At 37.0% G+C, this 15,700-nt stretch overlaps 1 protein-coding gene across 17 annotated transcripts in view; it reads left to right on the top strand.

Annotated features, from left to right (window-relative positions):
• The window catches only part of MBNL1 (muscleblind like splicing regulator 1), a 205,880-nt gene that overhangs the window by 155,344 nt on the left and 34,836 nt on the right, over nt 1-15,700 (top strand). For 16 of the 17 annotated variants that reach the window (XM_060639014.2, XM_060638997.3, XM_078432237.2 and 13 more), the window contains one exon: nt 8,069-8,239. In XM_060639014.2, coding sequence (XP_060494997.1) covers nt 8,171-8,239 — 69 coding nt within the window. In that variant the 5' untranslated portion in view covers nt 8,069-8,170. Of the gene's footprint in view, nt 1-4,530; nt 4,907-8,068; nt 8,240-15,700 lie in introns of those variants that run through there. The other variant, XM_078432240.2, reaches the window with a different exon arrangement.

The following is a 15,700-nucleotide window of genomic DNA, read 5'->3' as shown; positions in this document are numbered from 1 at the left end:
TGACCCTCCCCTGTTCATGCTCTGTCTCTCCCTGTCTCAAAAATAAATAAACTTTAAAAAAAATTTTAAAAGTCCTTATGTGTTTTTCCAAGTAAAACATGAAATACAAATTTTAAATCTAATATTCTATGTTTCTTAAATTTGCAACAAGAGCAGAATTGCCAGTTTTTAATACATATGCTGCTCTTAGAAATAGGTACATAATTGCAGTGAGTATATATGTGTGTGTATATACATAATGATTTACATACATGTGTATACATTTGCATAGGACTAAAAACAACATTAAGCACTGGGTCCACCAGAATTCAGGTGGTGGTCAGAAATTGTTAATTATTTTTCTGAGTTATCTGGCTACTTAATTTATCTTCCTCAGTAGCTTCTTTTTCAAAGTAAGGGATATATGTCTCACTTTCATTTATCCTCAAAGGACTTTCTGTAGGGAAGTAAAACTTTAAAAAATATACGTCAGCATATCTGGTATTGTAGTTAACAGGTGAATGACACTATTAGTATGATTTTGGAATATAATTATTTACTTTTTTTTTTTGTATACCACAGTCTGTATTTGCTTCCATTTCAAATAAAAGACAAATAAACACTGAAATTCACATATTCATACCTTGAGAATTTTTAGAAGCTGCAGCTATTAGAATTTGGCAAAATTAGAAGGAATAACTGGTCAGCCACCCACTCTTTTTGAGTCCAGTTTTATAGTAAAAATCTATTATCTTATGTTTGAGAAAGCTTCCAGACACTTACATGTAAGTATGAAGATATTTAAAGCTAATTACAAATAGCTTTGGGTTGGCAGTTTTAATTATGTGTGTTCCTTTTCTGGACTGAATGTTTGTGCCCCCTTAAAATTCTTATGTTGAAGCTCTATTTCCCCTGTGGCTATATTTGAAGATGGGGCTTCTAAGGAAATAATTAAGGTTAAAGTCAGAAGAGTGGGACTCTGATCTGATAGGATTAATGTCCTTGTAAGAGATGCCAGGGAACAAACTTTCTCTTCTTGTGCGTGCATCAAGGAAAGGCTGTACGATTAGAATAGCAAGACGATAGCTGTCTGCAAGCCAGAAAGCACTCTTACAAGAAACTGTGAGAAAATAAATTCCTCTTGTTTAATTCAGTTGATCTATGGTATTTTGTTGTTACAGCCAAAGCAGACTAATATAGCCCCCATTAAATTCCATTAGGTATAAAACAGTGGTTGACTTTTTACTGGAGATGATTTTGCCTTTCCCTCACCCCCCAGGAACATTGGCAGTATTTAGAGACCATTTTCATTGTCATAACTGAGGACGGGAGTGTGACAGGCATCTAGCAAGCCAGGCATGCTGCTAAGCATCCTACAATGTACAGAACAGCTCCACAACAAAGCCTATATGATCCAAAATGTCAATAGCGCTGAGATTTGGAGACCTTGAGATTCCTTTTAGGATGTATTTGTTTCTGTATTTGTTCCTGTAAGCTAGAGCAAGTCCTTTATGGAGGCAAGTAGATTGTAAGGAAACATACATCCAAGACCAACACAACATACCTGTGTGTTAAGTACAGTTATCTTATTTTCAATATTTTCAAGCCAGTAAATTCATTTCTAGAGTTAAACTCATATTCACCTAAATGAAAACAAAACAGTGTATATGGGTGTACATGCATGTGTGTGTGTGTATAATTTTCTCTCAAAACTTAATCATGTTGTAAACTGATGTACAGGCGCTTGGGTGGCTCAGTTGGTTAAGTATCTGACTCTTGATTTCAGATCAGGTCATGATCTCATGGTTGTGGGATCAAGGCCCCCACATGGGGCTCTGTGCTAACAGCATGGAGCCTGTTTGGGATTCTCCCCCTCTCTCTGCCTCTCCCCTGCTTGTGTGTGCTCTCTCTCTCTTTCCAAAATAAATAAATAAACATTGAAAATAAATAAACTGCCATAAATTTCCTACCATCAGAGGCTTGTAATTTTAAAATAAATATTATATATGTAAATTTATTCACCTTGCATTAGGATTGATAATTACAAATTAGCATGGTAGAATCATAAGAAACATTTTTGGAAATGCATGAAATGATATTTCTTGACTGCCAATTTTTTCTCCTTTGGCAAAATTTTTGTGAGATATTTGTATCATCTTAACTGAAAAAAAAAAAAAAACAGTAAAAATTTTCAATAGGAAGCTGCCAAATTCCTTTGCCAGAGTTTCTGGCCAATATCTGAGCAATGAATATCTCTGGAAAGTGCTTCAGATACATTGGTAAAAATTGTTTGTCCAAAGGAAATACTGATTTTGTTTTAACAATTGAAATAAATGGTTACAGTTTGAACAGTTTTTCCTGGAAACCAATAGTATTTCCAGTAAAATTTGGAAAAAGACTTATGTGTATTAGCTGGTACTCCTATAATTTTTTCATTGCCCCTTTATTTCCAGAGTCTACCCAAATATGACCCAATAATTTTAATTCTACCACATAGTTACCGTTTGGCAGCTTAAAAGATGTCTTTTTACATTCTGATGTCATAAATCACAGTATTCCTTTTATTTTAGGTTGAAGAAGTATAGTTAAAAATAGAAAATTAGTTCTAGTTTTCAAATAGAATTTTGATTTTTTTGTTTTAAGTTTAGCCAGCTTTTAAGTAAGATGTTTCATTTTTTTGTTGTTAGCTACTTCTTAAATATTAAAAATAGCTGATAGTTTTCTCATATTTGAATTGCCATCTGTAGTTTCATTCAATTTTATATTTATTCTTCCATTCTATTTTTATATCTCAATATATGCAGCATATAGTATATATACATTCATATCATTTTAGGTATGTACCATATATGCTCATACTATTAATTATTTAAAAGTGCACATATTATTAAACTCTAATGTTTAATCAGGCACTTATTTTGAAGCTCACACAGTTAATCTAAACATAGGCTTTCTTTGTTATTAATCACAAAATTTTGCCTATTTCAAAAGCTAGTGAGAAAATCCTTAAATTCACAATTGAACAGTTTATAACTTCAGATATTAAAGACTTGAGGAATTGATCTCTTGAATGATCATTATCGATCTCATCATACAGTCTTTTAAGATTACAAGGGGAAATTTTTAACTTTTTTGGAAAGATTACTTTTAATTTAAAGATGTAGAAAAATTATTGGAGAAAAATGGACTCAATCTGAATCGATATTTTACTGAACTTCCTCTGTTCCCTTAAAATATACCATATATGCATTACAATGATGTCTTTGAAATCTGTGTTTAGTTAACCTATAAAAAGCCTTTTTGAACGGCGTCTAAGGTATTTATGGCATGGACTCTATAAAGTGGCCTGCTAGCCAGCTGGACAGCTTACTGAAAATAAAGTGTCCGTGTAGTCAACAAAAGCAAACCACAGGGACGTAACAGTGTAAGAAATGTATTAGAATGGCTTTTTTTCCGTACTGGATGTGGCAAATACAGAATGATCATTAAGGGCCAGGCTAATATTGTATTATTGATGATTGACAGGCATTGTCACTGGGTTGTGCTATTTGCATTATTTTTTAGTACTTTTAATGGAGACAGTGCGAAATTAAGCAACTGCTGTTTGTTATTAGCTTGAGAACTTTAAAAAAGAGAGAAAAATAATTAACATTTATTGACAGCCTGTTAAATCAGGAACCACGTATGCAGTTGGCCCACCGTCTTGCTCGATTCTTATGTATCACCAATGAAATCAATGGTATTGTTGCAATTCCACCGGAAAGGTATGGCCACTCAGAGAATTTAACTCCCACAGGGTCACACAGCACGTAATTAACAAAGCTGTTCTTCTGCTCTTTGAACCAAGCTGTGTTGGATAAAATGTACAATTATATGGCAATAGGTGAAACTGCATAGAGCAATCAAAATGGAATAAAATCTACTTTATATTTATATGTTGGCATTAATCCTAGCAGCCCAATTTAATGTATCTTGAGGTGAAATCTCTTGATGACTTAGAATATAGTTCCTTTATAAAAATTTGCATGTGTGAGGGCTAGATGCGGATTAAATTTCTGTTCTTAGATTTTTAGAATGTATTGTCACTGTATAGATTTTAGACACTAAATACATGGAATCTCTACACAAATCTTGTTTCATCTCTGGTGAAACTTATAAACCTTCTATTACCTTTTGTCCCTTTATTGTGGCAAGCTTTATGGGGTGTTGAAATTACTGGTCTCTGAATAAAAGCATCATTAAATTAGTGCAGCTAAGAATCAGTTTGGTGTTAGAGTTAGTTTTCATTCTGTTATTTTCATTGTCCCAGAATTGAGTTAGAGTAGAATTCACCTTTAAGGATTTATTAAGAAGTGTTCATTCATTCTTTTGTAAATGCTTATTGAGGTCTGTTGCTGGGAACTCAGATGAATCTGGAGAGGTACCCATGGTGTACTTACCTTAATTCTTTTTTTTAAATATTTTAAAGTTTATTTATTTATTTAGGGGGAGAGAGAGAGAGAGAGAGAGAGAGCGAGCACAAGCTGAGGAGGGGCAGAGAGAAGGAGACAGAATCCCAAGTAGGCTTTGTATTATCAGCACAGAGCCTGAGGCGAGGCTCTAATTCTTCAACTGTGACATCATGACCCCAGTTGAGGTCAAGAGTCAGATGCTTAACCAACTGTGCCATTCAGATGCCCCTACCTTAACTCTTTATTAAAGATTTTTTTAAGGTCTATTTTATTTATTTTGAGAGAGAGAGAGAGAGAGAGAGAGAGAGAGCGAGCACAAGCAGGGGAGGGGCAGAGGGAGAGGGAGAGAAAGAGAATCCCAAGTGAGCTCTGTGCTGACGGCTGACAGTGACTGATGCAGGGCTCAAACTCAAACCACAAGATCACGACCTGAGCCAAAACCAAGAGTTGGTCACTTAACCGACTGAGGCACCCAGGTACCCCCCCCCCCATTTTTTTCCCTGTCTTAAATCTTAACGAAAGATTTCTTTCTCCAAAAATTCATTTCACCAGAAATGCTGGTGATGTTCTCCAGAGTTTTAGGCAATCCTCTAGAAGAGGATGTTTATTCTAACTTTTTCTTGACCTTTTTATTTGTCAAACCACAATTATGCAGCAGCCCAGTCAGCATTAAACACGTTTTGAACTCTCTAGGAAGCTGAGTTTATCTAATGTCAATTGCAGAGACTACTCTGTTTTTTTTCCACACGTGTCAATGAAAAATTCATGTGGCTTTGCAGAATTGTGTTTTGTAGTGGTTTTTGTTGTTGTTGTTGTTTGGTGTTTTTGTTTTTGTTTTTGCTACATCAGAATAACTTGGAATACTATTAAAATGCAGATCCCTAGGCCCCCCAGGTCTGTTGCCACAGACTCTGGAAGAGGCTTGCTTGTCTGCATACTTTTTCACAAAATATCCTCAGTTGACTCTTAGGAACTTAGCTTTTTGAAAGTGAGGTTTTAGTGCAATTGAATCAAGCTGTGCATGGAAAGGTAGCATATGTAAGAAATGCAATAGAATGACATTTTTCCTGAATGTAGTAAATAACAAATGCAAACCACAGGTCTGAGCTTCTTTTAAAAGGTTTGACCTCTACTGACATGGAATATATATATAAAGCCCATAAGATTTCTCTCCTTCATTATTTCAATCTGTGCTGTGTTTAGAGGTAGAAGGGGCTGGGTGGTTTGTGTTAAGGGAGGCGCTCAAAATGAAGAGTTTATGAAGATTAGTGTTAGTATTGGCAAGGCCTGATTCAAGGCCCAGGGCTCCCTCTGTGCTTTTTATGGAGCTATAGAAACTGATCTGAGTGAATTGACAATAACTAAATCCTCAGGGTGAAGATAACTCTGCTTATTTTCACTTGTAAAGATCCAATATTAGTAAGAAATATGACTTGGAGATACTGAGAACCAGAATTTCCCCTCGAGCCAAGCTGTTCTTTGTCCTGAAAAAGCGGGTTTTCTCTAGAACACCTCACCTGGAGAGCCCTGAAATCAATTAAGTGTTTGTTATCCATGAACTGATTTATGTTGGCCAGTCATTCTCTGTGGTCGGTCTTGTGACTCAGTGTGTTTTTGGGTAGTTTTTTGTTTGTTTGTTTGTTTGTTTTTTTTGTAAAAGTTATTTTTTGCGTAAATGCTTTCAAGCTGCTAATATACTTGTGATCTCAATCAAGCATGATTTCATACAGAATAAGTCATAGATCTATAAATGTTCCTTTGTGAACATATCAATGTGCATAACGAAGAGATATTATAAAAATGACCTTCATGTCAATATGCTGTTTTTCTTTTGTTGGATATACAGTTAAAAATGTGGGGGTGCGGATGGCAATAGCACCTCCTGACCTTTACCTAGCTCACAGAGTGCCATGCAGTACCAAGGGCATGACGTATGCGTTATCTTCTCTGGTCTTCATAATAAACCCGTGGTGTAGGTTATGTAGCAATTTTGAAATGGATGAAAAGCCTGAGACTTAAAGAAAGTTTTTTGTGCAATTCGTACTGCTGATGTGTAAGAGACCTTGGCCTCTACCCCAAGTCTTGAGAACTGTACGTTCCTTGGTATCAATTACTGTCCTCTACTGCCTTCTGGTTTAAAAAGTATTATTAGTGATGCTTTATTCCATAAAGCTTGTTAAAACATGAAGCAGTATCCTATGACATTAGCCCTGTGCAGAAACTTACTCCTAAAAACCTGAATCAAAACAAGCCAGAAATAGGTCATTCAAATTAGGGTTGTAACAGATTTTTATCACAAACATAAGCATGCTGAGTCAGTGTACAGTTGAAGATCAAATTATGGTAAATGGATTTTTCTTAGAAAAATCAAAGAAGGCTCAGCAAGGTGGTTGACGGCTGCAGTTAAATAATGCTTTGACACTCACAAACAGTTCCAATTAGATTTATTGGTGAGAGAAGTTGTCAAGGTAATAATTGATGAGACCTGTTACTATAAAGACTTGACAACATATTGAAATAATACGGAAAGAGTGAAATGAGGATATTATTGAAATAATATGAAACAAATCCCTCACAGTATTGCATATTATAGACTTTAATATATATTTTCTTTTTTAAAAATTTTTTGTAATGTCTATTTATTTTTGAGAGTGAGACAAGCGACAGAGTGGGAGCAGCAGAGGGGCAGAAAGGGAGGGAGACACAGAATCTGAAGAGGTTCCAGGCTCTGAGCTGTCAGCGGAGAGTCCGATGTGGGGCTCAAACCCATGAACCATGAGACCATGACCTGAGTCAAAGTCAGATGCTTAACCAACTGAGCCAACCAGGCGCCCCAATTTAATATGTATTTCCAATGAGAAGAATCATCCCCAAAGGAAGGGTTTTTTCACATTTCTTACTTTATAGCAACTTATTTTGTCTCTCCATTTTACTTTGTAAATCTTTTGGAGGGTAAATATGTCTATTTCTTACTGTTGTTTAGTTCTTGGGCAGTGGAGACAAGACTTTGAAAGGTTAAACAGGCTATATTTTCACCAGTGTTTCATTGTACTTAGCCATCTGTATATACAGTGAGAATATGTGGGAATTTTTTTCTTTTCACCTGTAAGTTTCTTAATATATGGGCTTGTAAAGCTTAGTCGTAATTTAATTTGGTTATGAGATACTTGTAAAGGTATTTAACTGAAGAGTCAGTGTGCCTTGAATCCTCCCAGTTCATTTCTTTGGAACTCAATACGAGTAAAAATAGATGTTCAAACTTCATGATTCTTTTGGATTCGTTAAAGTTAACCAGAAGATTTGCAAAGAGCTAATATTCTTTATTTGATATTCTTTATTTTAATATTACCCTGGCAGTTTGTAGATTTTTAAACTCCAATCTAGAAATATCAGGGCTAATATTAAAATAATTTCCTGTAAGCTTCAAAACTTTTTCAAGTGTCCTAACACCTCATTTTGATAATACATTTGGGTGAATTCATTACTTATTCCAGATGTACTATAAATTGATATGGACAGTGCAGTGTGTTAGAAACCCATGGTAGATCCAAGTGGTAGGTTTGCATAATTTTTATTTTTTAAGATGTGTCATTGTAATCTTTTTTTTTAAGATGGTATTTTCCGCTTTTGTTTTTTAGGGTCGTTGCTCCAGGGAGAACTGCAAATATCTTCATCCACCCCCACACTTAAAAACGCAATTGGAGATAAATGGGCGCAATAACTTGATTCAGCAGAAGAACATGGCCATGTTGGCCCAGCAAATGCAACTAGCCAATGCCATGATGCCTGGTGCCCCATTACAACCTGTGGTAAGCATGTTTTCAGTTCTCATTCATTAGGTTTGTAATTCCAAGTGTTCAATTTCAGTATAAAGTAATGACTGCACTTCATCAAGTGAACATAGGTAACAGTGTCAGTTCTCCAGCATTTTCTAGCAAAATTATCAAGCAAACCTGGAACCAGTTTTCACACTGTGAAGTTACTCATCTTGTGGCCAAGTCATGTGGAAATTTACATTAGAGCATGCTTTCCCCCTAAAACTCTCTTTACGTTAAATCTTATGATTGGCAGGTATTAAAATGGTCATCAGACTCACCAGTATAGTCTGTGCATTTGCAGACTATAACGGCAATAATAATTTTAAAATTTGGTATAGATCATCTTTAATTTTGAGAAGAATCTCCTTTCCTTCTTTCCTTGAAGAGTATCTGTTGCATAGCTTGTGATTCTTTTAAACTCAGATTGCAATTATTTTGTAGTTACAAATGCTAGCAGAATTCTAATAGTGGTGAAACAATATCATACACTTGCAAGTCTCATTAAAAGATAACTAATCGGGAGAGAAAGAAACTCCCAGGGCTTTTAAGCAAAGAGCTAAATATTCTAAACTGTAGGTGATCATAGAGATTTAATGTTTACTGAGCAGGATATGTGAATAACTTTTGATTCTGAGCACATATTTATTTACTTGGGGTTCGGGGGAGTATATATATGATAAATGACTTTAATAACGTTTACCCACATTTACTCATAAAAATGTAAGGTTAATATCCTAAGTAATTTTAGATTGCAAAAGGTGTCCTGATATTAATTGTGATCTAGTAATTCTGTATTTAAATGCATGTTAAAATCTGAAATGATGAGAATATATCTGTCAGTAATTTATGTCACTAACTTATATGCAGTATTAGAGGGTTATGGAAATGTGAAGACCCTTGGTTTTCTGATATGCTAATTGTAAGCATGTGTGCTAATTTTTTTCCAAATACATTTTAACACCTGAACTCAATGTAATTATTATTCTCTCTTAGAACTTAATGCACCAATCATTCCAAAAAAGAGGGGGGGATTGCATTTCGAGGTGGGAGGGATCTCCATATCACATCGGCAGTGATACCAATTATCAGTACTATGCAGTTGAGGTGAGAGAATATTATAATTCTGTGTCTGTTTTAACCTGATTTTTTTTCCATTATTGGGAACTCAGTTAAAAATATGATATCTTAAATTTATTTTTGTGATATCTGCTAATATTATATCTGTACTGGGATAGCATGAAGATTTGGTTAAAGAAGTTTAGTTATGATCATTCTTGGTAGCATAAAATATAGGATAAGAGCTCTCTTTTGCAACTGGCTCTCTCGCACAGTTTCAAAGATCTGATAAATCCTTGGGGTGGCTACTACTTTAGCTGATAGAAGATCTCTCATTGATGTGAGACACTTTGTTCCACTTAAACATTTAAAGCCTGCTTAGCACCAGTCTCTATCCTCTCTGTGACCGGGAGCACCTCGAGGTCAACAAGTGTAATTCCCATGCTGTGGAAACCAGTGCTGGCCATGGCAGTGAGCAGCTCACTGTGAAGCCTTGGCCCATCTCCTGAGTTAGTCCTTGAGCTCTACCCTCAAGGCCATTCCAGGGTCATCACGTGGGTAATCCTGGGACGAACCGTAAACAATGTTTATGCTCATGTCTGTGAAATACAGTAACAAACGTGGTGTTTATGAAATCACGAAATCACAGTTTCTGAAACCATCAGAAAAATCACATTTTCTGGTGGTTTTGGTGGAAAGTTCGCTACTTCGACAAAACATTTATTTATATTAGTTGTGAGCACATTCAGGCTTTGTGTTAGTTTTCCCTGATATGACTAGATTTGAATGTGGAATTACCCTTCTGCTACAGGCATCCTGAGATCACAGTCTAAAAATAGACTCTGTTCAGGGTGACTTTTTTGGTAATAAATATAGAAGTCGTTTTAATTATTCAATTTTAAAGTATTTGGGGCTTTAATGACTGTGGAGAAGGCTTTAATCCAGGAAATTTGCCTTCAAAACCTCACCTGAGACTTTGCGATTCTTTGTGTAGTCAGCCCTGTTTTGATGAGGGTCATGATACAGAGATTCGGAAATAAATGAGATGGTCATAACCAGCTGCTTACTGGAACTTTAATGCTGGGTCTACAAATAGGGATTATAACAGGGTTGGAAGCAGCCAGGATGGCTGCTAGGACAGATGTTAGTGTTTGAAGACAGAGCACAAATGTGGATCCAACCCAGGTAGTGGTTCTATCAAAGATGATACTGTGAGCACATCCTTAATAGCAGGAGGAGTAGGAATGTCTGAGTAGTTTCAGGATTTGTAGTCAAGTAGGTGAAGCATCTTAGTTTTCTAGGGCTAACCAGTTTGGCCCCCAAACCATAGCCTGAAGGACCACGAAGAGAAGGAGCTGGGAAGCTCTAATCAAATCCAGAAGCATCTCCTATCGTGCCTGGCATATAACAGAGATCAAAAATTTCTTGATGAGTGAAAGAATGAAGTAAGGAGTTTCCTTCCCCAAATACAAGGAAGAGAGCAGAGGTTTGTGTTAGTTTACCTGCCCCTGTGATTCCAAAGGAATCATGAGCAGGAGCCAGAGTACAAGCCCAATTATAGAGACTGTGGCATGGAATGGGGCATATGGTCGGATATGTGTTAGCAGAGGCAGCCAGGGGCTTGGTGAGAGTACCGCTGAGACCAGGCAATAGCTACTATGTCCCTCAATTGGGTTTTCCTCTTTTCATAAATTTTCAGAGACCGGGTCTCTCAATTTAAGATCTTCAGAATATGACCTTGGGCTGACTTGGGGAATTCAGGGATTTATAGGAGAGTTTCCTGTTTTTGTGGACTTTATGATGTTGTTATGAAATGCACCAAGCCAAGAACCAGAAAGAGGGCTTAACATTTTGGGAGCAAAGACAACACTCTAAGGGCATTTACTGCACTCACTACTTTTTGTGTCAAAAATCCTCACAACCGTCCTATAAAGTAGATATTATTATCTCAACTTCAGCAATAAAGATACAGAGGTTCTGAAAGGTTAAATAATTTGCATAAGGTACATGGCTCGTGTGTAGCAGGACAAGGATTTTATCCCAAGCTGTTCAGGTTCTGGCATCCATGCTGTAGAAACACTAGTGGGAGACATCCACCAACCACAGCTCTGAGTCCGTGGTTGATTCATTGGAAATCTCTGGCCTTCTTCAACATACAGTGAACGTTTAAAATATATTTTCTGCAAGTTCCTAACAGTCTTCTAACACAATTGTTCCCATTTTGTAAGATGAGAAAATAAGTAGTTGAAAATAACAAATTGAATTTATCTCTGTCTCCTCCCTAAAATTTGCATAATAAATGATTAAATAACTGCCATTAATTCTATTATCATTTCTAAGCCCCTAATAAAAATGTCAAAAGATCACATTTCTCCTTATTATATTGATATTTGAAGATAAATGGAAGACCTGTAGTACTTGATTACCCAAATTTTAAAAATTAAGTATTTGTATTTTTTTCTAACTACTACTTTAAAAAATGATTGCATTGCCATGCACTGTCTGATGTAAAGATAATCCAACAAGAAAACCAAACAACCTAACCAAATATAGACCGTATCTTGTGGCTCACAACTCGGAAGCATCTGGTATATTTCTTTGGTCCATCCCAGAAAGGTGTCTTCAGAAATTCTGTTGATTCCAGCTGTCATTGCCCTTGAAGAACTCTGCATAAGTAGTGGTTATGGAGAGCTGTATCTGAGCTCTGGAGTCCCACCAGCAGTGACCTCATCTGCCTTTCTCTGTGCTCTCCAGGGATAACGTTGGCCATCCATAATTTCCAATGGCAGCTTCCCTTCAGGTACACACACCTAGCCTCCTTGAGGTACATAACTCAAGTTGAATTACTGTGCATTTCATGAATTTGAAGTAGCCTAGGGATAAAGAAATTCAGAGTTACTGCACTTAGCCAAAATCTTGGAAGCTTCCTTGCAGTTCCCGTCGCCTCACCTTTGCTGTCACGGTGTTTCTTTGTCACAGCAGCTGGCAGTTGAGTGCTGAAAGCTTTGAAGTCATCATTTGTTACATGTCCAGGAACACCTAGAGTTCTTAAATTGGCTCTTAGTGCTTTACCTTCCAGTGTATTCAGCTAGTGATTGAGATAAGGCCACTTCATGACCAAGTGTTTCTGGTAAAATGTTTTCCACGGCCGTCATCCTGAGTCGTGCTCCCTCCACCTGCACTTCCAGTGGCTGTTTCGGTCAAGGAGTCTGTGCTTCCTGGAGCATCTTGACATTGGCCCAAATCTTAGGGACCAGGCAGTATGTGGTGATACCTTTTTACTTGATGGGCCAGACGTCAGTCTTCTTTAAGTGTTATTACTTCATTAAAACTGATTGAAGGGTAAGGTAAAATTAAAAGTAAAGCCAGGTGGTCATTGTGATTTGCCCAGTCAGCGAGTCAGTCTAGAAGCGGACTTTACGTAGTATTTCTTATTTTAATTCCAGTCATATGTTGCCTTCTTATAAAAAAAAAAAAAAAAAAAAAGACATCGCAATGTGAATTTGTTGAGAATTTCCATTAGCTTTTGGCCATTTATATGCAAAACAATTGTTTACAGAGACTTCTGTAGCTCCTGTATAGGATTGTGTATACCCAGAAACATGGTTTTATACACCTTGATTGTGTGCTGTCGAGTAAAAATAAAGGTTTATTCTTTTACTGCTTGCGGGATCAACCTTTACAAAGACACACACACACACACACACACATGCACGCACAAGTAAAATTGAGAAAAATCTGACAAAATTTGTCTTCTGTAAATTGCAACAGACACTGATTAGATATTATTTATTATTTGCACTCCATTAACTTTTTGTTAAAAGTCACAAACGTTATATGCAAAATAAACAGTGATTCACATCATGTATTAAAATAAGTTAGGGCCCCTATGCTATTTGCAACATTACAGCATGGTAATAATATATTACTGAAAAAAACTTAGCTCAGCATAAAAAAATAAATCATACTTTTCAAACAAGCATACGAGATAAATTAATGATTAAATTTTCAGGTGTGGAGGAAGTAATATGAAATCTCTTCTTTTTTTTTTAATGTTCAAACATCTATACTAGAAAACATTTAATGCATTTGCTGATTAGTTTGTGTGCTGGAGAAACCAGTTAGTAAACCCATTAATACAGTCATTGTGTGTAGTCAAATGTGTGTAGGGGACCTACGTAGATTGCAGTCACAGGCTGGATGCAGAATGAAGGCAGCACATTGCATAAGGCAGCAGTCTGAGTGCCTGCAGGGTAGAAGAGATGGTTAAGTAAACACATGTGGTGATCATTGCCAAATTCGAGTGCCGAGGAGTTCTGTGGTAACAGAGGGTAGGAGAAACCTCGTCAGAGTTGGAGATGTGGGTGGATCAGGGGAAGCTTCAAGAGAAAGAGTCGTGATTCTTGAAGCATGATTAGGAATTAAACAAGTGGACTGGGCAGGAGCAACCTTCAATGTAGAGGGAAAAACCATGTTAAGAAGGAAGCCGTAAGAGAACGTGTCTCCCTAGAGACCTTAGGCAGAATCAGAAGTCTGAATCTATTTCTGTGTTTAAATGGTAGAAGACCACATAATGTATGGAATTGAAATTACCCAAGAGATTTGAAAGTACTGCAGAGAATGTGATGAGTGGGGAGTGCCAGGGCATTCGGGGGTTGAAGCTCTCCAGAGGATTCTAATGGCCAGCCAGCACTGAGAACCTCAGGTTTCAGAATCACCTGAAATCAGACACACCTGTGTCCAAATCCTAAGTCTTACACACACTCATTTATGATTATGGACACATAATCTGTGTGAGCACTTTTCCTTGTCTGCAGAATGGGAGGGAGTAATGAAACCACCCCCCCCCACAAGACTATAATTTAATTCATCCACATATTCATTCATTCACTCATTCATTCAGTGTATATTTATTGAGTACTTACTATGTTCTAGGCAGCTAGCTAGATTCTGGGGATTTGGCAGTGAACTCTACAGATATCTGCGCCACCCGCCCCCCTCCCCCAACTCCAAACAGAAACAATGGAGGGTTTTTTTTTTCCTTTGCCCTATGTCGTTTATATTTTACTCTTATGAGAATTAAATATAATAACATAGGTAAAGCACTTAGCACAATGCCTGGCACACAATAAATAGAGGGAAGTCTAGTAATAATCATGTTTGCTCACATTTAACTAGGGTCATAATGTGAAATTGAATAACATTTTAATTTATAATAAAGCCTGATTACTTTAATGGAATCAAAATATCTCATTTAAAACAAACAAGTGATTAGCCCATAAATGCACCGACGTTATAAGATTGCAGTTTGTTTTTTCTCTGCTGAGGGTGTTCACTGGCAAAAGGCAATCATAAGTCAACCTTCCTTATGCCTTCCAGGAACAAAAATAGCCGTAAATCATTATTACAAGAATGTAGTCAGTATCATATGCACCAATTACATAGTTATATTTTATCCTGTGGAGATTTAAGAGAAAATAGGGTGCACTTGATAATACCATAGCATTAATATCCATCCCTGCGACTCTGCTGAACTGTCTTCAGGATGGCTTTGGGAATGGAGAATTGGCAGTGAAGCAGTTCCCCAGCTTGACTAATCTGATTAGGGCACTGATGAGGCCAAGCAGTGACCTACCTCCAGCAAGGTGCTCTTTGAAAAAGGAATGTAACAAATGTGTAAAACCTCAAAATAACGGAAGGAATGTTGCACTTTTTGGGAGCAGCCTTTGGAATCAAGTTTCACAGTATAGAGCTATTATTATCATCGATCGGCTACCTGTTTAGCAAATAGCTCTACTTATCTGGAGAGAGAACAGTTAGAGAGAGCGCTTGCTGAATAGTTGATGTTTCAGAATTTTAAAAAGAATTTTTTGAATATTTATTTTTGATACAGAGACAGAGCATGAGCAGGGGAGGGGCAGAAAGAGAGGGAGACACAGAATCCGAAGGAGGGGCAGAGAGAGAGGGAGACACAGAATCCAAAGCAGGCTCCAGGCTCTGAGCTGTCAACACAGAGCCCAACACAGGGCTCGAACCCACGAGCTGTGAGATCATGACCTGAGCCGAAGTCGGTTGCTTAACCAACTGAGCCACCCAGGCGCCCCTGTTTCAGATTTTTAAAGCTGCTAGATTTCGCATGGGGACAGTGCCCTAAAATTCTTCAGATTTGAATTTGCTCTGCTGAATTCAGTCAGAAAATCCATTCACATGACAACTCAATAGAAACAATCCAGCAGGAAAATTGTTGCCACTTAATAAGATCAATATTTTTAGTTAGAAGTATTCGTTCATCTGTAATATGTAACTGTTGCATTATATGCATTGTGGATTATAAATTTATTCAGTGAGATTTAACAGAGCTGAATTTTATTCGTCCCTGGTCTTATTCTCTTCAAG

Source organism: Panthera onca, chromosome C2 (assembly GCF_046562875.1).
Source record: "Panthera onca isolate mPanOnc1 chromosome C2, mPanOnc1 haplotype 2, whole genome shotgun sequence".
NCBI classification, from domain to species: Eukaryota; Metazoa; Chordata; class Mammalia; order Carnivora; family Felidae; genus Panthera; species Panthera onca.
Note: the sequence above shows the minus strand (reverse complement) of the source record. Positions and strands in the feature narration are given on the sequence as shown.